This window comes from Babylonia areolata, chromosome 18 (assembly GCF_041734735.1).
Source record: "Babylonia areolata isolate BAREFJ2019XMU chromosome 18, ASM4173473v1, whole genome shotgun sequence".
NCBI lineage: Eukaryota > Metazoa > Mollusca > Gastropoda > Neogastropoda > Buccinidae > Babylonia > Babylonia areolata.
In genome coordinates, this window is record NC_134893.1 from 60037972 (window position 1) to 60062269 (window position 24298).

The 24298-nt window shown below is 43.9% G+C and overlaps 1 protein-coding gene across 4 annotated transcripts in view; it reads left to right on the forward strand.

Annotated features, from left to right (window-relative positions):
* The window catches only part of LOC143292954 (chitinase-3-like protein 2), a 25518-nt gene extending 1220 nt beyond the window's left edge, over positions 1-24298 (forward strand). Inside the window, exons 2-10 of one of the 4 annotated variants that reach the window (XM_076603674.1) lie at positions 689-747; positions 3643-3728; positions 7194-7395; positions 10646-10883; positions 12531-12649; positions 13398-13521; positions 19291-19482; positions 20883-21005; positions 22176-24298. In XM_076603674.1, coding sequence (XP_076459789.1) covers positions 3668-3728; positions 7194-7395; positions 10646-10883; positions 12531-12649; positions 13398-13521; positions 19291-19482; positions 20883-21005; positions 22176-22466 — 1350 coding nt within the window. In that variant the 5' untranslated portion in view covers positions 689-747; positions 3643-3667 and the 3' untranslated portion in view covers positions 22467-24298. Of the gene's footprint in view, positions 1-688; positions 748-3642; positions 3729-4257; positions 4274-7193; positions 7396-10645; positions 10884-12530; positions 12650-13397; positions 13522-19290; positions 19483-20882; positions 21006-22175 lie in introns of all 4 variants that reach the window. The other 3 variants (XM_076603676.1, XM_076603673.1, XM_076603675.1) reach the window with 3 other exon arrangements.

The window sequence follows — 24298 nt, forward strand, 5'->3', positions numbered from 1 at the left end:
GCGTTAAACAAACAAAAAAAAAACCATGGGATTTTACATCCAGATGATAGAATTTAACTTTTCATCTATGATTTTATGACATAATTGTCTCTGGACAGTTCGCACGTGTATTTGAGTGAAGATTTGGAGAGAATCCGTATTTGGTTGGTCGGAAAGCTTATATATAATGATGGGTTTTTTTGTTGTTTTTTTGTTCTTGTTTTTTGTTTGTTGTTCTTTTTTTTTTTTTTGTTTGTTTTTTTTGGCAGTCAGAACTACATCTCAACGAGGGTTCTTCCGTTGTTGATTTTTGTTCGGTTGTTTCTTTGGGGGATTGTGTGTGTGTGTGTGTGTGTTGTGATGTGTGTGTGTGTGTTGTGGTGTGTGTGTGTGTGGGTGTGTTGTTGTTGTTGTTGTTGATTTCTTGTTGTTTTTACTCCACAGAAGCAGCCTTTGTTATTTCATTTTTATTTCTTGTATGTCCTCATTTTCAGACATCATGATACAACCATTCACTTCATCGGTTGTTACATCATCGTTTTCCCCATTCATGTACTAACCGACATCGAACATTGTCGGTTTCTCGTGTCCAGCAAGTCGCACTGCTGTGAGGGTCTCCTTTCATGTCATCTTTATATACGCTTGTCTTCAAAACCCGTATACATATCTCGACGTGTCATTCCAAACTTTTTTTTCTTTTGTGTTGCAGTTTGTCGGTGATTTATTGACGACAGAGAAAATTGCAGGCTCATTGTGCTTATTAATAAGGTGAAACAGTTTTCCTGCTTGCAGCCATTTCATCAACCCGATGTGTGTGTGTGTGTCTGTGTCTGTGTGTCTATGTCTGTGTGCGTGTGTACGTGCGTGCGTGCATGTGTGTGTGTGTATGTGTGTGTTTTGTGCGTGCGTGCGTGTGGTGTGTGTGTGCGTGTGTGTGTTTCTTTCTCTGTGTGTGTGTTTGAGAGAGAGAGAGAGAGTTTGTTTTTGTGTGTACGTGGTGTGTGTGTTTGTGCGTTTGTGTGTGTCTGTGTCTCTGTGTGTGTTTGTGTGTGTATATGCGGGCATGCGGGCGTGCATGTGTGTGTATGTTTCTGTTTGTGTGTGTGTGTTTGTGCGTGCGTGTGTGTGTGTGTGTGTATGTGAGTGTGTATTTGTGTGTACGTGGTGTGTGTGTGTGTGTGTGTACGTGTGTGAGAGGGAGGGAGAGAGAGAGAGAGCATGTGTGTGTGGGTATGTGTGTGTGTTTGTGTGTGCTTGTGTGTGTGGGTATGTGTGTGTGCGTGGGTTTTCGTGTGTGTGTTTGTGTGTGTGTGTTTATGTGTACGTGGTGTGTGTGTGGGTATGTGCGTGTGTGTATGTGTGTGTGTGTGTGAAGGACTGAGTCAGAGAGAGAAATGTTACTGACCGAAAGGAAAAGAAAGAAGAAGAAAAAAAAATTCGTGAACCTCATTGAATAAACCAAAATTAATGAATACATGAACAGTAAACAAAACTGAAGACGAATAAGCAAGCATTATGCCCATCCTATTCTTTGCATCATGAAAAGTTAATATACACCGAATATTCATTAAGTCTGCGCACATGACGTCTAAAACAGTTAGCCTCCTGGAGATAAATACATGGAATGTTTACTTTGAGACAGACAGACAGACAGAGACGGATAGTTTGGAACAGTATCATGTGAGCGATACGCATTTGCGAAATTATTTAGACCGTTTTGGAGGTGAATAGGGTTTGTAACGTTAGCCCACAGCAAAACACCACCATGCAAGGCTATGTGCACACCTGCATTGCACAGACAGCGGTGTTGGTGGGTTTGTTTTTTTTTTGGTTTTGTTTGTTGTTTTTCATGGACAAGAAACTCAACCTGAATGCTGAATATCAAATCTCAAAGCTCCTACTGTCTTACTCTTATTATTCTTGTTTTTGTTGTCGTTGTCGTTCACCTTCTCCTCCTCTCCCTCCTCCTCCTCCTTCCAACTCCTCCTCCTCCTCCTTCTATTCCAACTCCTCTTCCTTTTCCTTCCCCTCCTTTTCCAGCTCCTCTTCCTTCTCCTCTTCCTCCTCTTCCAACTCCTCCTCCTCCTCTCTTCTTCCAATTCCGACTCCTCTTCCTCCTCCTGCCCCCCCCTCCTCTTCCAACTCCTCTTCCTCCTCCTGCCCCCCCCTCCTCTTCCAGCTCCTCTTCCTCCTCCTGCCCCCCCCTCCTCTTCCAACTCCTCTTCCTCCTCCTGCCCCCCCCCCTCCTCTTCCAACTCCTTTTCCTTCTCCTGCCCCCCCCTCCTCTTCCAACTCTTCTTCTTCCTCCTCCTGCCCCCCCCCTCCTCTTCCAACTCCTCTTCCTCCTCCTGCCCCCCCCCCTCCTCTTCCAACTCCTCTTCCTCCTCCTGCCCCCCCCCCTCCTCTTCCAACTCCTCTTCCTCCTCCTGCCCCCCCCTCTTCCAACTCCTCTTCCTCCTCCTGCCCCCCCCTCCTCTTCCAACTCCTCTTCCTCCTCCTGCCCCCCCCTCCTCTTCCAACTCCTCTTCCTCCTCCTGCCCCCCCCCCTCCTCTTCCAACTCCTCTTCCTCCTCCTGCCCCCCCCTCCTCTTCCAACTCCTCTTCCTCCTCCTGCCCCCCCCCTCCTCTTCCAACTCCTCTTCCTCCTCCTGCCCCCCCCCCTCCTCTTCCAACTCCTCTTCCTCCTCCTGCCCCCCCTTCCTCTTCCAACTCCTCTTCCTCCTCCTGCCCCCCCTCCTCTTCTTCCAACTCTTCTCTTCCTCCTCCTGCCCCCCCCCCCCTTCTTCTTCCAACTCCTCTTCTCTTCCTCCTCCTGCCCCCCCCCCTTCTTCTTCCAACTCCTCTTCTCTTCCTCCTCCTGCCCCCCCCCCCCTCCTCTTCTTCCAACTCCTCTTCCTCCTCCTGCCCCCCCTCCTCTTCTTCCAACTCTTCTCTTCCTCCTCCTGCCCCCCCCCCCTTCTTCTTCCAACTCCTCTTCTCTTCCTCCTCCTGCCCCCCCCTTCTTCTTCCAACTCCTCTTCTCTTCCTCCTCCTGCCCCCCCCCCCTTCTTCTTCCAACTCCTCTTCTTTTCCTCCTCCTGCCCCCCCCCCCTTCTTCTTCCAACTCCTCTTCTCTTCCTCCTCCTGCCCCCCCCCCCTTCTTCTTCCAACTCCTCTTCTTTTCCTCCTCCTGCCCCCCCCCCCTCTTCTTCCAACTCCTCTTCTCTTCCTCCTCCTGCCCCCCCCCCCTTCTTCTTCCAACTCCTCTTCCTCCTCCTGCCCCCCTCCTCTTCTTCCAACTCCTCTTCTCTTCCTCCTCCTGCCCCCCCCCCCTCCTCTTCTTCCAACTCCTCTTCTCTTCCTCCTCCTGCCCCCCCCCCCTCCTCTTCTTCCAACTCCTCTTCTCTTCCTCCTCCTGCCCCCCCCCCCCTCCTCTTCTTCCAACTCTTCTTCCTCCTCCTGCCCCCCCTCCTCTTCCTCCTCCTGCCCCCCCCCCCCCCGCCCCCCTCCTCTCCAACTCCTCTTCCTCTTCCTGTTTTTTTTTCCTCCTCAGTTCTTCCTTCTTCTTATTTCTGTTGTACTTTTTATGAAATGCTTCTTCTCTTTGTTCTTCGTATCCTCATTTTTCTTCCTCCTCTTCTTCTTTTTCTACTTCTTAGTGTAGTATTTTGATTGTTCTTCCAGAATACGCGTGGAGACAGAGGGGGAAATGGCCTTTTGTCTGAACAGCTTTCTTCTCCTGCTGTTTGCATGTCTTGTGGGGATCAAAGGTAAATGCTTGTTCTTTAAGACAAGTGTACTTCATGTCAATCTCTCTCTCTCTCTCTCTCTCTCTCTCTCTCTCTCTGTGTGTGTGTGTGTGTGTGTGTGTGTGTGTGTGTATGTGTGATCAGTATGTGTGTGCCCATGGCTGTGCGTTTCGATTCAGTTCAGTCTGATACACTGTTTTAAATTTTCTTTACCAAAAGAACATTGTTTTGTGGTGGGCGCACAAGAAACACCACGCAGTATATGTGTGTATACCCGATGTGTGTGTGTGTGTGTGTGTGTGTGTGTGTGTGTGTGTGTGTGTTCCTCGGTGATTGTTTATTGTGTATTGCTGGCGTTTCATGTTGTATGTAGCCAATGTCGTAAAGTAGACCTATCTGTTCGTTTGTCTGTCATTTTGAATGCAAAAGATGTGCTCGCATGTGCTCATAACTCTGCCCGAGTCGTCATTTTCCTCCACCTTTCCTTCTCATGTCTTTTCATTCTTCTTTTCTTCTTTACACTCATTTTGTTCTTCTGGTTCTTTCCCAGATCATGTTTGGAGTATGTGAGTAGGTTCAAAATGATCGATCTGACCGACTGACTGACGGACACTGGAAAATAGTCGACCAGTTTGTTCATTAACAACTCACTGACAAAGCAAAATTATAATCAGCTGAACTATACGCCTGCGCAGTATGTTTCTTAACAATTGGCTGGCTAATTAACTAACTGACTGACCGTTTCATTAATTAACCAGTTGACTCACCCCGCAAGTGCTCCAGCCAACCCACTCAGAACTGCATATTTGAGAGGAAACACACACACACACACACACACACACACACATAGCCGTAGGGGAGAGAGAGGGGGGGAGGGTAAGATTGATGTAGAAAGCAGATCTGGAGCTGAATTAGATCTGGACCTTGCAGTTGCATTCCATTGTTTTTGCTTTAATAGCGAGGTGTATATTGTAATGTTGTCCAGATGAAGATCTGGTGAATTCTTTAATATGACTTCTTTCAAAATGAGACAAGTTTTCTTCAAAATAATGCCATTTAGACAAAACGCTGTAATTTATGCATATCATTTTGTATGTTGTGAAACTAACTTATGTATATCAATCTGTATGTTGTGAAACTATTTCTCTTACACACCTACACACACCCACACCCATTCACACACACACACACACACACACACACACACACTGACATGCGCGCACAGGTTTTTTTCTGACTGTCGTGTTGCAGTGTTTATGGAAAAGCATCCCATCTGCTTACACCACATGTTTTATCAGTCAAACCCAAAATGTCCTTCCAATTACTTTTTCTTCACCTGCCATGTAAATCCACACGAAAGCTTTTTTCTGTTGCTGTGCTTTTTCTAAACTCTGAAAATTTCGAAAGACGTTTGATACAACAATATCTTTGTGAAGGTGATGTTTTGGTCGCCATGTTTGTTGTCATTTGCATAACTTATCAAACTCTTTTGTGCAGAAGAGCTGTCAAATGGAGTTGAATGTGTATTAAACACACACACACACACACACACACACACACACACACACACACACACACACACACACAAACAACAACAACAAACAAAACAACAACAACCAATAATGATACTGATAATAAACGATGAAAGCGAATCTAAAATTAAACACAAATTAATCGCGCTCATTTGATCAGTAAATGTGATACACTCATGAAGAAATGTGAGCGATAACGAGTATTTCTTTCTGGACTGTATTACTTTTGACAAAACATGTCAAGCTGATAGAGAGCAGCAATTGCCTGATGTGGTGCGCTCTTGGCATACAAAGAACAGTTGTGCTAGTTTTTTGTTTCTCATTTCTTTTATTCTCTTTGGTTTGTATTGATGTTAACATTACACGGTATTCACTGCTGGCTGCTCTACTGTACCGGATTTAAAAGGAAATTTCTCACAAAACTTGTATTCTCTTTGTAAAAAAAAAAAAAATGTAATGGTGAGCCTTTCATATTATTCATGCCACATGTATATGCGCTTTGAGCCGTAAGGTAATCGCTATATGAGTGCATATTAGTAATATTGCAGTAGTTTTAGTAGTAGTGGCAGGAGAAGTAGTATAATGACCAAAATATACTGAACTCGGATGAAATTTTTCCAGAAAATAATCATACAACTCCAAAGTCAACATTCATGTTGAACTGAAGTCTTCGGTTAGCACAATCTATTCCCTTCAACAAATAATATTCTCCAGTTGTTTTCCGTCGATGTGTAGTCCAAATTTTGAAGGATGTCAGTGAGTCTTTACATGACAGCTTCATGTGGTTTTGGTTTTAGATGTTACTGTATTGTAGTGCCATTCTCATTGCCCGAAATGATGGGGGAGGGGAGTGCTGTAGTTAACCCCTTGACTGATGCTGACAAATATACTGGTCAGTGAAGGGCTGTCACCCCAGTGAGATCGCACTGAGGTCACAGGTGAGTCACCGTTCTTCTTCTTCCTCTGCGTTCGTGGGCTGCAACTCCCACGTTCACTCGTATGTACACGAGTGGGCTTTTACGTGTATGACCGTTTATGACCGCCATGTAGGCAGCCATACTCCGTTTTCGGGGATGTGCATGCTGGGTATGTTCTTGTTTCCATAATCCACCGAACGCTGACATGGATTACAGGATCTTTAACGTGCGTATTTGATCTTCAGCTTGCGTATACACACGAAGTTGGTTCAGGCACTAGCAGGTCTGCACATATGTTGACCTGGAAGATCGGAAAAATCTCCACCAGGCGCCGTTACCGAGATTCGAACCCGGGACCCTCAGATTGAAAATCCAACGCTTTAACCATTCGGTTATTGCGCCCGTCAGTCACCGTTCTTTATTTGGATTAGGATTGCGCTACTTTTGTTGACACAAATCAATTTCACTTCTTAAAGGTGCTCAGAAAGTACCAGCTGCACTTCAGTTCATGCCACACGTACCTCATTTCAGTGGTTCGGCAGTTATGAGGTTAATCTTGAAATTTGAAATGCGTGTGTCTGTCTGTCTGTCAACGCAGGCCAGGCTTTCATCAAGTTTGTCTGTTCGTCTGCTTGAACAGGCGAGTCTTTCGTCTAGATTGTCAGTTTGTCTGTTTTACACGGGCCAGGCTTTCATCAAGATTGTCTGTCTGTCTGTCTATCTACACTGATCAGGCTTTCATCAGTTTTTTCTGTCTGTCTACACAGGCCATGCTTTCATCACATTTGTCTGATTATCTACACATGTGAGACATCCATCAAGTTCGTCTGTCTGCTTACACAGGCGAGCCTTTCATCTAGATTGTAAGTCTGTCTGTATACACAGGCCAGGGTTTCAACAGGTTTGTCTGTCTGTATACACAGGCCAGGGTTTCAACAGGTTTGTCTGTCTGTACACACAGGCCAGGGTTTCAACAGGTTTGTCTGTCTGTATACACAGGCCAGGGTTTCAACAGGTTTGTCTGTCTGTACACACAGGCCAGAGTTTCATCAGGTTTTGCTACTTCGTCAACTGGGCCAACCGGCGGCCGTCGCCCTTGAACCGTTTTGACGTGGAACACATTGACCCATCTCTCTGCACTCACCTCGTCTATGCTTTCGCCGGCGTTGACGCGGATGCTGGGCGGATCGTGCCTCTGTATCCGGCTGATGAGGACCCCAGCCCTGGGAACAGGGGACGGTGAGAACGGGCGGTAGAGGGAGAGGGTTAAGAGAGGAGGGTGCGAAAGGAAAAGCTAATTTGTGTTTGCACGTTTCTTCTGTCATTGCTGCCGTGTGCACATGTCAAATGATTGGTGCAAGGACAAGCCCCGGGCTTCCTTTTTTTGAGGAAGTGTCTGGGTTTGTTCCAGTGTACCCGTTGTTTACCTGTGTGCTAGGTGAATCGGTAGCATAAGCAGCATTGACTTGAAATTGTGTACTTTGTGAATGGAGAGAGTCACCACTCTTTACTATCTGTTGAAAGGAAACAGCATTTGGGAATGGGGTGTGAAAGTAATGGGAGGGAGGTGGGGGCATGGACCACAACAGCAAAGGTACAGTCTGACTTCTAATTGATTGGTTGTTAATCTCTGATGGTTGATCGATAGGGTTAGGGGAGGGGATGGGGAGGGTGTGTTGCGGCATTTATTGACGCCCCAGTTTGGATTGTCGCCGGCGACAATAGGTGCAGCCCTCACTGCATGTATTGTCGCCCTGGTGCTGTTGTGAGGAGTGAGGAGATGTGACGTAACTATTACGACCCAGCGTAGAGTCGTTGAAGGCTATGCCCTAGCAGATAAGATCACACGCACACACACACACACATACACACACACGCGCGCGCGCGCGCGCGGTGACAGTAGCCAAACCTGACCAGTTTACAACCCATCCACTATTAACTTTTACAATCGAACCACTGGGTTAGAAGTTGTGACGTAACTTTAACGACCCAGCGTGGCGTCCTTGAATGGCTGTACCCTGGCAGATAACACACATACACGCACTCGCGCGCGCACACACACACACACATCCACACGCACACATCTGCACGCACAAACACACACACATGCACGCACACTCACACACATACACACACACGCCAAATACATTCGCAAATATTATACCCCCACCTCTCCCACCACACACCCATCTTACATAAACACGAATGTACTTTCAAACACACACACGAAGTACACGCACACGCATACACTCACACAAACAAGCGTGTGCACACGCGAACACACGCACACAACAACAACAGCAACAGCGCAGAGGGGTGACAATATGTGCAGTGAAGCCGCACATGATGTTGCTGGCGACGATCCATGCAGGGGCGACAGTACATGCCGCAACAGGGTGACAGGAAATGATAGGAACAAGAAGTATGTGAAGGGACTGTTAGTCCACGCTTTCTCACACATGGACAGAAAGCGTGGGGGGAGGGGGGTGCCACCACACTTCCACGTCTTCTCTCACTTCACAAGACCTTGTGGAATTGCGAGAAAGAATGGTTGTTTCCCTGCCTTGCTTTCTCTCCATTGCAAGAACGTGTGGGGACCGTTTTGTTTTTTGTTTGGTTGTTTGTTTTTGGTTGTGGGGTTTTTTGTGGGTTTTTTTTTTGGGGGGGGGGGGGGGGGGGGCGGTGCTTTTTTTCATAAATGTTTTCTTTGTCATCGGATTAGTTTCGTGTCATCTGGTCTTTTCACAGCACAAATCTTGGAGAAAACGAGAGAGAGAAAATGAAGAGAAAAGGAGGCGGATGACGACTATGGTGATCATGACAATGATGGTGATCATGACAATGATGGTGGTGGTGTTACGGAAGATGTCGACGATGATGACACTGAAATTGAACCTATTCAATGCATCTCACATGAGATGGATCATTGCAGTACAACAACCTCAAATTCAACATCGAAATTACAACAAATTTATGACAAAGTGCATTACTAGAACTGAAATATATACCAACATTTGACCAAATTTCTCCCATTATATATGTTGGGAATACCCTCGGAATGAAATGACTTTCTTCATGAATGTGATAGAAAAAGGTGTTTCACGAAGGGAGTATGAAAACGAGATCAAATTAAATAGGGTTTTTTTTTCGTGTTGTGATGCAACCTTTTCTGTCACGTTTCTACAGATTTTTTTTTTTTTTCATGTCACGCTTGTTCATCTGTTTGAGTTAGCATCCATTCCCATGTAACGTGTCACTGAAATTCGCTTCTCGATTTCAGAGAAAACGCTCAGAATACGAAAAAAAAAGGTTAACAATGTTAAAGTAGGAAAACAAACAAAAAAGGAAAAACGGACTAAAAGGAACAAACACACACACACACACACACACACACACACACACACACACACACACACACACACGATGTTGTGTCGTCACCGTCGACGTCTTCATTATCGTCACCACCATTGTGATCTCGCTGTCGTCGTCCCACTATCTCTCTCTTCTTTTCTCACTGTCATTTTTTCTCTTTCAGATTCATGTTGTGGGGAAAACATTCGATGACAAAGGAAATGTTCCACTTTGTGAAAACAAGGGAGACTTTTCCTTATCGTGGACGACCACGCTTTCTCTCGATGCCACGCTTTCTCTCATTGTAAGAGAAAGTATGCGACTGCGAGAAAACGTGGGTTAATGAGAGGAATATAAAAAGGGGGAAAGAGAAGGAGGAGATTATAACGAAAGGGATTACACACGCGCGCGCGCGCACGCGCACACACGCGCGCGCGCACGCACACACACGCGCACACACACACACACACACACACACACACACACAGAGATAATGGGAAAAGAAAAAGAAAGGGAGGGACAGGAAGAGAGGAGAGGGTGGTAGAAAGGAAAGGAGATAGAAAGAAAAGAACAAGAGAAGCAGAGAGACTGGGAGGGCCGAACTGATGTTTTATTAATGTGATGTTATTTATCTTTCCGCCTCTAGTCTTTGTCTCCGAAGGCAAACGCACGTCTGTCTGTCTGTCTTGCTGTCCGTCTCCTGTCCGAATGTCTTCGTCTGTCTGTCTGTCTGTTGTTCATCCATTCATTTGTCTGTCTGTCACAGCTGGCAAATTGTCCCTCAGCGTGAGAAACAGACGAACAGACAATTGCACAACGACGGGGATAAGAACAGAAAGACAAACATAAAATGACAATAAATGGCGAATAATGCTTTTGGGTAGATATCTGGCCAGTTTCAAATGAAAAGGAAATTATATTTCCAAACATTTGAACTAACAAGAATGGTTTCAATAATTTTCATTAAGAAAAAAAGTTCAAAGTTGTTCATATTCAAGTGATACAGGTCCAGTTGTCAAATTCTCAGTGCATATTCTCTGCGAGATAATAAATGCTTCTTGAAATGATAAAGCATGTCTGTATTTGGAAGGCTGAAGTTTTAGATACAAACTCGCATGTTATCTACTTTTTTTTCCAGGTACAAGAGATTCAACGATTTGAAGAAAACCAACAAGCATTTAAAAACGATCCTTTCCATTGGAGGAGAGTATGCCGGAAGTGAGCAGTTTATCGCCATCAGCAGGGACCACAGTACATTGCAAACATTCACACAGACCACCGTGGAATTTCTCCAAAAACGCGACTTCGATGGTTTGGACATTGACTGGGAATACCCCAATGCGACGACCAAAACTTCGTTTTCTGACATTCTGCAGGTGAACGAGTCCACACAGTTCGTGAATATTGATAACAACCACTTATGTAAAAATTACTTTTAAAGATAGTAGGTATAGTTTTCAGAGAACTGTCATAAAAGGTGGTGACTGTCTTTCTTTCTTTCTTTCTTTCTCCTGTGTAACTGCACTTGTTTAAGTACAGGTCGATTTCACGATGGTCCACTACAAACTGGCTTTTAATTCATTCCTGCAAAGATCTTCCAGTTCTGTTATCACCGGTGCCTTTTTTTTTAACTGGTGCTGAAGCACATTGTGTCATTCTCTTTTCTAGCATATTGAATGCCCTTTCACAAACAGTTTTGAACGTATGCAGTCTGACTTCTCATAGCTGATGAATCTGACACCCGGTGTGTGTGTGTGTGAGAGACCGAAATATCTGATTGAACAATACATGTGCAGTATATATAGAGAGAGAGAAAGACAGACACAGAGAGAGATACAATGATGGATCATGGATTTGGACAGCATTGTGAAGAGAGAGAGAGAGAGAGATCCGCATGAACAAAGACGGCAAATGTATTGTTTCAATCAGATATTTCGGCCTGTGTTTTATTGGTTTTCCCCTTGGCAAAATGACATAACTGAGCGTATGAGTCAGGCTGTTAACTGTAATTTTTGCTCAAACGTCTTTCAAATTGCACACACGCATGCACAGAAATCACCCCCAGCCCCCAACGACAGGACACCTACCCTCCAGCCTCACACCCTTCCCACCCTCCTCCCGCACCCTCCACCGCCCTCCTTCAACAGAAGGGGAGGGAAGAGTTGAGGGAAGGGAGTTACACTTTCCTCTGAGCGTCGTCGACCGCCGCACCCTGTCGCGAACTTCACACAAAAATGACTAATGACAAATGTTTTAAATAGGTGCAGTAAGAAAAGACAAGTGCACAGACGAACGACAATAAAAGGAAGTTTGAGGAAAGAAAGGAAAAGAAACGAAAAGTGAAGGAGAAAAGTAAATGCACCAGTGCATTTATTCAGTCAACCAGCAAATCCCATCACTAAAACTGTGCAGGCGTTCAACAAGAATGCTTTCATTAATGCACAGCAAAACAGATTCATTCACATAGGTATACTTGAAACAAACACACACACACACACACACACAGAGAGAATGATAGATCGATAGATAGATAGAGATACAAATTATAGGATCAAAACCAGGTAAATTTCAAAATGTGGCCCCTTCCTCCTTCCCACATTTCTACAACACAGACATGTACACACAAATCGTTTAAAACGTTGATGAAATAGTAGTAACAATAGTTGTAGCAGTTGTAGTTGTACACGAGATTTGCAGAGTGTATATTCAATGAGGACAAGTAAAGCTGCTTATGGCTGTAATGGGGGGGGGGGGGAGACTTGAAATAAAGCCCCTTCCTACATTAATTGTTAGCGATAATATTTGAATTTAAGCCCACACCATTGTGATTTCAGGGGTTTGAAAAGTCATTCTAACAAGTACGAGTATTTTACATGAACAAAAGTGTGTTGTATTTTTAGCTAGATACGGAGTTGCACTCCTTGTAATGAACATAAGGCAGTGAACATTAACATGTTGCAATACCAGTCTGTGTCACACGTGTTTCCCACCTTAAAAGATGTTTGAAATGCTGTGGGGTTCAGGCGCTCCATACTGCCTTTGAGGCGAACCGGGTCAACGGAAAACGTCTGATACTGACAGCGGCACTGCCTGTTGGCAGAGAAAAAATCCAAGGCGGCTATGACATAACTGCTCTCAGCAAGTGAGTACCCTTGCTTTATCCCACCTGTACCAGGTAACACGTTACTGTCAGGTAAGGTGTCAGCAGCACTGCTACAAGTGGTAGTTAAAGGTAGTTATAATAGTCGGGCCTATTGGCACCCATCATAATATATTTGTCGTCGGGATTATGTCTCAGGGTTCCGAGCTTCTTGTCATACATTTTCCTCCCATTACTTCCTCTATCGTGGGTTTTGATTCCCTGGTGGTTTTCTTTCTGTGTATATATGTCACTTGGTGGGGATGTGTCGTCAGCTGTTTCTTCCTCCACTGCCAACACTGTTACTGCTATTATCACTGTCAGTATTGTTTGCTTTTTGGGGCATAAACTATCAATTTCACTCGTATTGTCATTGTTGTTATTATCAGTGTAATTGTTATTATCATTGTTACTATGATAGTAGTAGGGATGGCACAAACAGCAGAGGAAGCAGCAGCAGTAGCAACAGCAGCAGCAGCAGCTATGGCGGTAGTATCAGTATCATCACAATAATAATAGTACCGTCACCGTCATCAGTTCTAGTAGTAGTACCATCAGTAGTATAATAGCAGCAGCAATAGAAGTAGTAGTAGCAGCAGCAGAAGTAACAGCAGTGGCGGCAGTAGTAGTAGTATCACCATCATCGTTGGTAATAGTTGTGTTATTATCATCTTTCATTGTTATTATTATCATTATTATTACCATGTGCACAACCGTGTGTGTGTGTGTGTGTGTGTGTGTGTGTGTAAAGGTACTTGGACCTAGCCAACCTGATGACCTATGACTATCACGGGGGGTGGAGTACGATCACTGGCTTTGACAGCCCCCTCTTCTCCAGGACGTCCAACCGGCAGTTCAACCAGGAGCTCAGCACGGTAGTAACACCTCCGTCTCCGCCACTGTCTGTGTCTGTTGCTCTGTGTCTGTCTTTGCTCTGTGTCTGTCTCTCATCTCTCCTTTCTCTCTATCTCTCTTTTTTCTCTGTGCCTGTCTTTAAAGCTAGCTCACGCCCCCCCCCTCCCCGACCCCTCCCCCCCGACCCCTCCCCCGACCCCCACACACACCCTCCTGCACCCGACCCCCCACCCCGCATTCTGTGTCTTTGTCTCTGTCTCTGTCACTGTCTCTGTCACTGTCTCTGTCTCTCTGTCACTGTCTCTCTGTCTCTGTCTCTGTCTCTGACTTCTCTGTATGTCTATCCCTGTCTGCCTCTCTTTATCTCTCGTGCATCTCTCTCTCTTTCTCTGTCTCTCCCTCCCTCTCCCTACCCCCCCCCCCTCTCTCTCTTTCTCTGTCTCTCCCTCCCTCTCCCTACCCCCTCTCTCTCTTTCTCTGTCTCCCTCCCTCTCCCTACCCCCCCCCCCTCTCTCTCTCTCTCTTTCTCTGTCTCTCCCTCCCTCTCCCTACCCCCTCTCTCTCTTTCTCTGTCTCTCCCTCCCTCTCCCTACCCCCTCTCTCTCTTTCTCTCTCAAATGTACCTTTTTTTTTCTTTTTTTTCTTGCTGCCCCATCATCTGTGCCGTTTCAGTGGCATTACTCCCACGCCGCTCATTTAGATTCAATTTTACACATAAATGTGACAACAAAACATGTTTCGCTATGCTTTTCCCTCACGTTCGGCGCGTGAAAACTGGACCAAATAGTTTTGATCTTTGTTGTGATGCAGCCTTTTCTGTCACCTTTATTTAGAATGTTCTTCATTTCATGCTTGCTCATTTGTTCATCTGTTTGTGTCGGCATCCTTTCGCATGCAAGACTGCACTGCAAATAGAATCTCAGTATCACAGAAGACACTTAGAACATGAAAATATTTTAAAACAGAGTGAAAGAAGACCAAATCAGCCAGCCAAGCAAACACACATAAGGAAACACACACACACACACACACACACACACACACACAGAGTTTGTTTATATTGCCCCTGAACGTTCAGTCGTGTATGGCAAAGGCAGTCATGACGGCACTGTACAGTTAGAAAACTGCATGACAGAAGTAATGAGCCGATATCCTGACCTTCCATGGTTACTGTGTGGTGATTTTAATGCACGGACAGCGAGTCTGTCTGATGTGGACAGTGTTGATGAACACAGACATGCACAGCCATTACAGGATTTAGAAAACTTAATAGAGAATACTCTACTAACGGAACGTAAATCCAAAGATAGTAGTACAAATAGTTTTGGCCATAAATTTATTGAATTGTGCAGGGGGTGTGATTTGTTTATTGTAAACGGGAGATCGAAATGGGGCAGTGAAGGAGAAATTACATGTGTAGAAAACGGAGGCAAAAGTGTTGGTGATTATTTTATTTGCTCAAAAATGTTGTTTGATACAGTTGCCGATATGTTGCAAACAGGTATGAATCAGACCACTTCCCTATTGCTCTTTCACTGGATAACCAAACTGATAACACTACTGATACTGATTTTGAAGACAATGCACAAGAAGAGGAAAACAGATTCATTTGGAAAAATAGGTATGCTCAAACATTTATTGATTATATTCGAGAAAATAAAGAGATTGAACTGAATAATTCTATGACTGCACTTGACACTGACACTGACACGGGGTCAGCGTGCCCTGTCTCGTTCCTTCAAAACGCACCCGCCGAAATGAGGTCAAAACAGAAAGTGCAAGATTCTCGTGCACAGCCACTGTGCTGGGACGTGGAGGACGTGGAGTGTGAGCGAGCAAAACAAAATAAATACATGCAGCCGAATCCGTTCAGGCGGTCTCACGCAAATGAGGAGCTTATTAAACATCTGGACATGAAAAAAAGAGTTTAAAGAATTATGTAAACATAAGCAGGAAAACTCCAACGAACGTGTTTTAAACGAGTTAAATGCCGCCTGTAATGATACAAATTATAGAGTGTCTTGGCAAAAGGTTAAAGCTTTGACTGCAAGTAAATGGACTCATTCTAATTGTATCTCTCCACATGCATGGTTTGAACACTTTAAGAGTTTGTCAAACATAGAACAATTGACAGATGACACGGAGTTTAATCAAGAAGTTGAAGATAGTCTTGTTAATCATGTTTGTGAAACATCTGCTGAATGTTTGAGTGCAAAACTAGATGGAGATATTTCACAGTCTGAAGTTTGCAACGCCATTCATGCAATGAAAAATGGAAAAGCAGCCGGTCTAGATGGTTTGCCATCTGATTTTTTCCTCCACATTGAAGACACACTTGTTAAATTTCTGCATCCCTTGTTCAACAGACTTTTTGACAGTGGGGAGTACCCACAGAGCTGGTCCAAAGCTATCATTTTCCCCTTACATAAAAAAGGCAGTACAAGAAAAGCCGATAATTACAGAGGGATTTCACTATTGGGTATAATCAGCAAGTTATACAGTACAGTAATTAATAACAGACTAAAGATCTCCTGTGAAGAAAATGATATTATCCCAGAAGTACAAGCAGGTTTTCGTAAAGGTTACAATACAATAGACAACATATCATCATTGCAGTCAATGGTTCAGAAATACCTTACAAAACAGGGCGGCCGCTTTTACACACTATTTGTGTAGACTTTTCAAAGGTATTCGATAGTGTAAGCAGACAAAAACTGTTACATCTCTTGCTACAAAAGAACAGGTATACATGGGAAAATATTCAAAACACTTGAGGGCATGTACAAAAGGGTCAAGGCAGCAGTCAGAGTTGGGAAAAACATTACAGAATATTTTGATTGCATGTCAGGGGTTAGACAAGGCTGTGTATTAAGATCTTTGTTATTTTCCATCTTTCTGTCTGAGTTACAAGCTGACTTGGCAACATGTGGAGCAAGAGGTATTGACATTTTTGCCGATCCACTTGGAATCTTTTTGTTGATGTATGCAGATGTCCTGGTCTCTGATTCTGTGTCAGACCTTCAAAAGAAAATTGATTTTTGGGGAAATTATTGCAAGAAGTGGGAGTCAGTATGGACAAAACTAAAGTAGTTGTGTTTAAAAATGGTGGTTTTATCAAAACATGCGAGAAATTGTACTACTCTGGTAAGCAGGTTCAAGTTGAACCTTGTTACACACTATCTCGGCGTTGTACTGTCTGCAACATTAACCTGGTCAAGATGTGTAGAAAACTTATCTGGTAAAGCTATGAGAGCATTAGCAGGGATCAGGAAACTGTATTTTAAACTTCAAGGGATTCCAGTTACTACTCTTTTCAAAATCTTTGATACAAAAGTAAAACCAATTCTGCTTTTCGGTCCAGAGATCTAGGGGTTTCAGAAGTATGATGCTATTGAAAAAAGTACATATCAAAATTTGTAAGCTCGTTTTGGGAGTTGGGAGGGATGTCAAAAACAATATAGCTCTTGGAGAATGTGGCAGATTTCCAATCTACATTGATACATATGTTCGTGTTATGAAATACTGGTGCAGACTTCTTTCTATGCATGATAAGAGATACCCTAAACAATGTTTCAAACTGTTCCAAATGCATGATCAATCTGGTAGACGCAACTGGGCAACACGAGTAAGAACACTGCTGTGCACATACGGTTTTGGGTATGTTTGGGAAAATCAAGATCCTAGGAACGTTTCATGTTTTCTATCTCTGTTTAGACAGCGACTGAGGGACTCATTCTATCAAGAATGGCATGACTCACTCTCATCTTACCCTGATTATTGTGTATATCATCCAGAAATCGCGAGAGCTGGCTATGTAGGTCAGCTGGGTGCACGTGAACGGCATTGTGCGTTGTGTTTACTGAGGTGCAGTCGGCTACCATTGAACAGTATATCATATGCCACAAAACAGTTCTATTATCCATTCTGCAAACAATGTGATGGTCAATGTATTGAAGATTTGTGTTATTTCATGTTGATATGTCCTCGATATGCTGCTCTTCGTAAACGGTTCTTACCCCTTTATCATTATCGATTTCCATCAGATTTTAAAGTACAGTTATTATGTACGAACCTGTCAGCTAAACTGACATTTAAAGTGGCAGTATACATTAATGAATGTTAGAAACTTAGAAAATGAAAGTAAGCTTACATTACAACTACTGTAAAATATACTTACGTGTTGTCACATGGAACTAGGTGTGGTACTGGTGTATTTTGACGTGCACTTGATTTTAGCTGTAAAAAAAACTTCTTTTTCACTCACTTTATATCTTTTGCTATCTTCAAGCATTTCTCCTGTTCATATGGGCCAGATGGCCTGCAAAAACTGAACAAATCATTGTTAATAACTTATTATTGTTATTATTATGTTATTATTACACACACACACACACACACACACACACACACACACACACACACACACACACACACACTCACTCACTCACTCACTCACTCACTCACATACACATAAATTCACACTTTTTTAAACCAGCACTGTGCTATCACCTTCACGGTCATTTGTTGATGTCTTCGCTAATACCCATGTCATTATCATGATCGTCGTTGTCGTTTACCCCATTTCTCGTTCTGGGGGGTTGGGGGTGGGGGGGCCACGATTTCTCGAAATTGAGAGAAAACATGGGAGGGGAACCCACGTAAGAGTAAGCCAAAGTAAGAGAAATTGTGGGGGCGCCCCACACAATTTCTCTCGAAGTGAGAGGTGAGAGAAATCGTGGGATTGCGAGAAATAGTGGGCTTACCCCCCCCCCCCCCCCCCTCTCTCTCTCTCTCTCTCTCTCTCTCTCTCTCTCTCTCTCTCTCTTATCTTCTCAGATATCAGATTGTATTACTTTGCCAGTCTTCAGGATTTAAGAACAAAACTTATACCACACATTTATCAGGTTAGGCAAAACCTGTTTTCATTACAAATGCTCTTGTCATCCAAAATTGAACATATAATAACAAAATTATCTTTCTATATATACAAAGCTTTGTTGAGGAGTGAGAATGCAATAGAAACATTCGATGTAAGTCCGTGACGATTGTTTTTGTTTGTTTTTTTCTATCGGAGTCTCCATATTTACTTGTTCATGCAACATGTTTTGTGTTCGTATGTTGTTTGTATGTATACAATATTCATAACACAATGTAAGGTATAAAATCTTGTTTACTTTTTGTTTAACCCTTCAAATGTGGCGATGGCCTTATATTGAATAAATCGTTCGATCGTTCTCTTCTCTTCTCTTTCTCTGTCTGTCTCTCTGTCTGTGTCTGTCTGTCTGTCTGTCTGTCTGTCTCTCTCTCTCTCTCTCTCTCTCTCTCTCTCTCTCTCTCTCTCTTTCTGAAGGTAGCTTTTTCGACTTGTTTGCTGGTTTGTAATTCATGATTCGTTACTTCACATAAAATCGCTTTTTACGAGTGTCAGCAGTACAAGTGACATTCAATATGTACATTTAAGAACCACACAGTTATCCTGATTTTCTGTTTTCTATCCATCCAGTGGCTGCTTGCATGGCTTGGTCTTACCTTAACGTGAATACGAATAACGACGATTGGTGATGAAATGGGTAAGGTGATGACGACGGTAATGATGATGACGATGCCCAAGATTATGATGATGATGATGAAGAAGAAGGAAAGTATGATAGTGATGACAATGACAACGACGACACAACCACAACAAAAAACGACGATTGACAATAATAACTACCGTCTCTCTCAACAGCAACAACAACAACAAAAAACCAACAACAAAAATCCTCTGTTTTCTGTGCCTACCGTGTCAGGAGTGGACGGTGCACTACTACATCTCTAAGGGTCTGCCGGCCAGCAAGATCCTGGTGGGGGTGACGGCGGCTGGAGCCCGCTTCAAGCTGGAGCACACCAACCTCACCGGCGTGGGGGCGCCCGTGATCCAGAGCCCCTCTCCCCGCCTGTCGCCCCTGTGGGAGCTGCCTGACCGCTATGCTTACCCTGAGGTGAGGGCGTTGCTTGGTAATTAAACGGAGTAAGTCACGGGGTTTTTTGGGGGGTGGGAGTAGGGGTCGGGGGTGGGGTTTGTGATTCTTGTTGGTGGTGGTGGTGTATGTGTGTGTGTGTGTGTGTGTGTGTCACAGTGTGTGTGTGTGTGTGTTTGTCTGTGTGTGTATTTGTGAGTGTGTGTGTGTTGCAGTCTCACAGACACCCACGCCAGTCCCACAACCGACACAAATGCATATGTTGATGCTAACAGATGATGTAGTACATATACAAACAAGAATAGGAAAATGTGTTTATGAATCCTCTCCCAATCTATGACGTAAATTGATTTATTATTCAGTGATTAATTATTCATTTATTTACCTGCTATGTACTTGTGTCTTATAAACCTCAAAGTTTCATTACTTGAAGGTTTATTCTATTCTATTCTGTTATACATCTAGGACCCGCCCTCCACACACACACACACACACACACACACACACACACACACACACACACACGCACACACACGCGCGCGCGCGCACGCACAGTTATTTTTTATAAGCCTGCTGACTGACATTTACGAAGTATGTTGGTTTGCTTGGTTAGAGATCGGTTTACCTTCTAGTTATGTCACTTGTGCAGGAATTAGCGCGAATCAATCACTCTACCATGTGTGTCTAAACGGCACAGCAAACGTATTGATTGTAGTCCACAGAATTGTCATCGTTCGTCAGCACCTTAAGGCACAGCGGAGAGATAAAGACACACAGACAGACAGATAGATACAAAGACGACCATGGAGGTGGAGAAGTGGGGTGTGGGTTTGGGGAAGGGGGATAAGCAGCAAATGAAGGAACGCTTGCGTGTCGAGAATTGTCTGTTCATAGAGCAGAGGGAGTACAGGCAGGCAGACAGTCAGACGGAGAGAATGACACAGGGACATAGAGCGATTGTGTGTAGTGAGGAGTGTGTGTGTGTGTGTGCGTCTGTGAGTGTGTGTGTGCGTCTGTGAGTGTGTGTGTGTGTGTGTGTGCGTGCGTCTGTGAGTGTGTGTATGTGTGTGTGTGTGTGTGTGCGTGCGTCTGTGAGTGTGTGTGTGTGTGCGCGCGTGCGCGTGTGTGTATGAATCAGAATCTGAATCAGGATCGGTCTTAATGTCAGTTATTTAATCTTACCAGTTTTAAGACACGCATTCAAAGTTACATGTACCACACACACAAAAAGCAAAACAAAATGATAATATATATAGAACAATAGATTGTGTGTCTGTGTGTGTGTGCGCGCGCGCGTGGTAGAGTGCGTGTGCGTTGTTAAAAGGGAAACAACTTCGCTGACAGTTTGTCTCTTTTCTGCCTCGCCTTCAGCAAATATATTATGCGGATAATTGTTAGAGTGTGTGTCTTCATATTTGCAGATATGCCAAATTCTTGAAAACCCCAACAGTGTCCGTGTGTTTGACGAAGAACAACAGGTGCCATATATGTATCTGAACGATGACTGGTGTGGCTATGACGATGTGCAAAGTGTAAAGAGAAAGGTAAGCCGGTTTTTCTGGTGATGAAGTGTGTGTGTGTGTGTGTTTCTTTTTATCACCATAGATTTCTCTGTGTGAAATTCGGGCTGCTTTCCCCAGGGAGAGCGCGTTGCTATACTACAGCGCCATCCTTTTTTCTTTTTTTCTTTTTTTTTCCTGCGTGCAGTTTTATTTGTTTTTCCTATCGAAGTGGATTTTTCTTCAGAATTTTGCCAGGAACAACCCTTTTGTTGCCGTGGGTTCTTTTATGTGCGCTAAGTGCATGCTGCACACGGAACCTCGGTTTATCGTCTCATCCGAATGACTAGCGCCCAGACCATCACTCAAGGTCTAGTGGAGGGGGGGAGAAAATATCGGCGGCTGATCCGTGATTCGAACCAGTGCGCTCAGATTCTCTTGCTTCCTAGGCGGACGCGTTATCTCTAGGCCATCACTCCACGTGATATGTGTGTGTGTGTGTGTGTGTAAGGAGGGGGGTTGTAAGATGAGAGAGAGAGAGAGAGAGGGGGTACTGAAATACACATACTGTAAAACTTCAAAGCTTGTGTGTGTGTGTGTGTGTGTGTTTTCTCGCCCCAAAACCATCGTAAAACTGTTAGGAGCGGCATGTGTAAGGTTTAGGATAGACAGTGAGACTGAAGGGACAGGTCCTGTTTAATTTGACAATATATCCTGGTAGGTTTAGGTGCATGTGATGTATGTTAAAACCGGTCTGGCTACATTTCGTTATGTTTGCTTGAGAAATTGCAGCTGTTCTGTTGTGGACATGGACATGTTCCCTTCTATTTTTAGTCATTAAAACTTGTGTCTCATTACTAAAGGTTTTGGCGGTGGTCACGTTAAAAAGATTTTTTAATGACGATGGTGATTGTGTGGAGTGTGCGTGTATGTTAGGGTGTGTATGTGTATGCCAGTGTGCGTGCGTGTGTATGAGTGTGTATGTGTGCACGCGCGCGCATATGTATGTGGATGTTTTTGCTCATTGATACCATGTCTTTTCATAAAGTGTGTGTGTGTGTGTTTACGTGCGTGTGTGTGCACCCACATGTGTATGATGTGTGTGTGTACTTGTATGAACACACTCGCATACACACACTCGCTCATACACACACACACACACACACACACACACACACACACACACACACACCCTACCCATGCCCCTTTCCACAGAGGGAGTGGATGGTGAAGATGGGAGTGGCGGGCGCCATGTTCTGGGCGCTGGACATGGATGACTTCACGGGAAAAGTGTGTGGCCTGGGCAAGTACCCTCTGCTGCACGCGCTGTCCCCGACAGAGGACAACGGTAATGGGGGAGGAGGGACCTCCCCGGTCAACCCCGGAGAGGCCACCCAGGTGAACCCCGGCTCCGCTGCCAACTGTGTGCCTGCAGCAGCAGGGCCCTGGGGTCTGTGTCTGGCCGTCATCTTCTTCGTCTCCGTCTGGTTCGCCAGATTCTTCTAGGCTTGAGACTTGGGAACTGCAATGGGAAACCATTCGGAGAATGCAGGGTTCACCAAAAAGTTAAGCACCACTTAGGACCTTGCACAGTTTTCTTTTTTTGAGGTGTGGGGGGGCATGATTAAATGTTGCTGAATTCCTGGTAAACAGTGGTGCATGCAGTCACTGTAATGAGCATCACTTAAACCAGAGGTGCTTTCCTGCTCGTGCGCTTCCACTTTTTTCAATGAAGAAAAAAAATACACCCAGATACATTATTTATAAACCACATATTAACTGCCAATTTTTATGCCCCAAAACCGATTTTTCAAACGCAATTTTCATGTTGTTGATGGTGTACATGGGCCTAAAACTGCCGCGTGTGTTCAAGAAAGGCCAGCGGTAGACAATTTGCATCGACATGTTTTATATCATATCGACCTTTTTTTTTTCAATTGCATGACAACAAACCTCCTTTTATGAAGTGGTCTTTAACTTTTTGTGAACGATGTACCGACCAAGCTTCGCTTGAAGTGTGTCTGATCCAAAAGGAGTGTCAGAATATATGTGCTGTGCTGTACTGTGCAGTGCTGCGCTGTGTTAAGCTGTGCTGTGTCGTGTTGTGTTGTGTTGTGTTGTGTGTGCTCATCAGAGTTCATGTGTCCTCTTCTATGCAGTTCATTTCGCATCTTGTGTTTGCGGTCTTTGTGATTGTATTCTCTTGAGTGAACGTGCGTGTGAATTCGTGCATGCGAATGTTCGTGTGGATTTTTTTTTTTAAATGTACAGTTGTGTATGTGCGTCATGTGTGTTCGTACGTGCATGCGTGCGTATGTGCGTGCGTGCGTGTGTGTGTAATACTTAATTAAATTACAGTCTTGATCAGACGATCTGCTGAGCTAGGACAGTTTCCGTGTGGTTTTCACGGAGTTGCAATAACGCGAACTTTTCTTTTTACCTGGTCTTTTAATTTTTTATTTCTTTTGTAGACTGTTTGTTGTCCTAAAAGGAATTTTGCATGTCTTAATTGGGTTTTCATTTATCTGTTGATTTGTATGTTTGTGTTATTAATTCATTATACTTGATAACTTATTTATTTGTTATTTATTGCCATCTGCGTTCTTCTGTGTCCTCTTTAAAGCAACAAATCTACGTCAACGATGATTTTGAGAGTTATGTAAATAAAGAATGAAAGCAAAACTTATATACTGGAGTATAATGAATGTATTTAAGTGTGAGTGTGATGAATGCACAGTTCACTGAGCTGCGAGGCCGCGGCTCGATCCGCTCCGGCAAGATCAGATCAGAAGTATAGCCTGTTAAACAGGGAAAAAGTGAGGATAAAAAAAGATAACGATGATGATGATGATCTGACATTTTTGTTTGTGGTGGAAGTGCAATCCTGTGAAAATGACATCAATGTGCAAAAGGACTTTGCTGTAGTAGTGTGCTAGTAGTTGGGACTGGGATTTTTGCCTTTAGGCCTTGCGGCCTTAAACGTCCCCTCGTTGCATCATCTTTGTTGGTCTGCATTCATAAAACATGTTGCCAAACGCTGGATTGCAGTCCAGAAAGTTCTTAAAACTGTTAGTTTTTAGTTTAAAACTGTTAGTATCTTTTGCAAAGTTAACTGAAGGTGGTAATGAGTTCCACATATTAACAACACGAACAGAAAAGTTTATTTTTTCTTTGTTTGTGCAAAATGGCTCACCAAATATTTTTCTTTCGGAATTTCTTGTCATGCCTGCTTGGCGAAGAGTAAACAAAATTGTACGTATCAACGTCCTCAATGTTGTTAATGATTTTGTAAGTCTGTATCAAATCTCTAATCCTTCGTCCCTTCAGAGAGCGCAAAT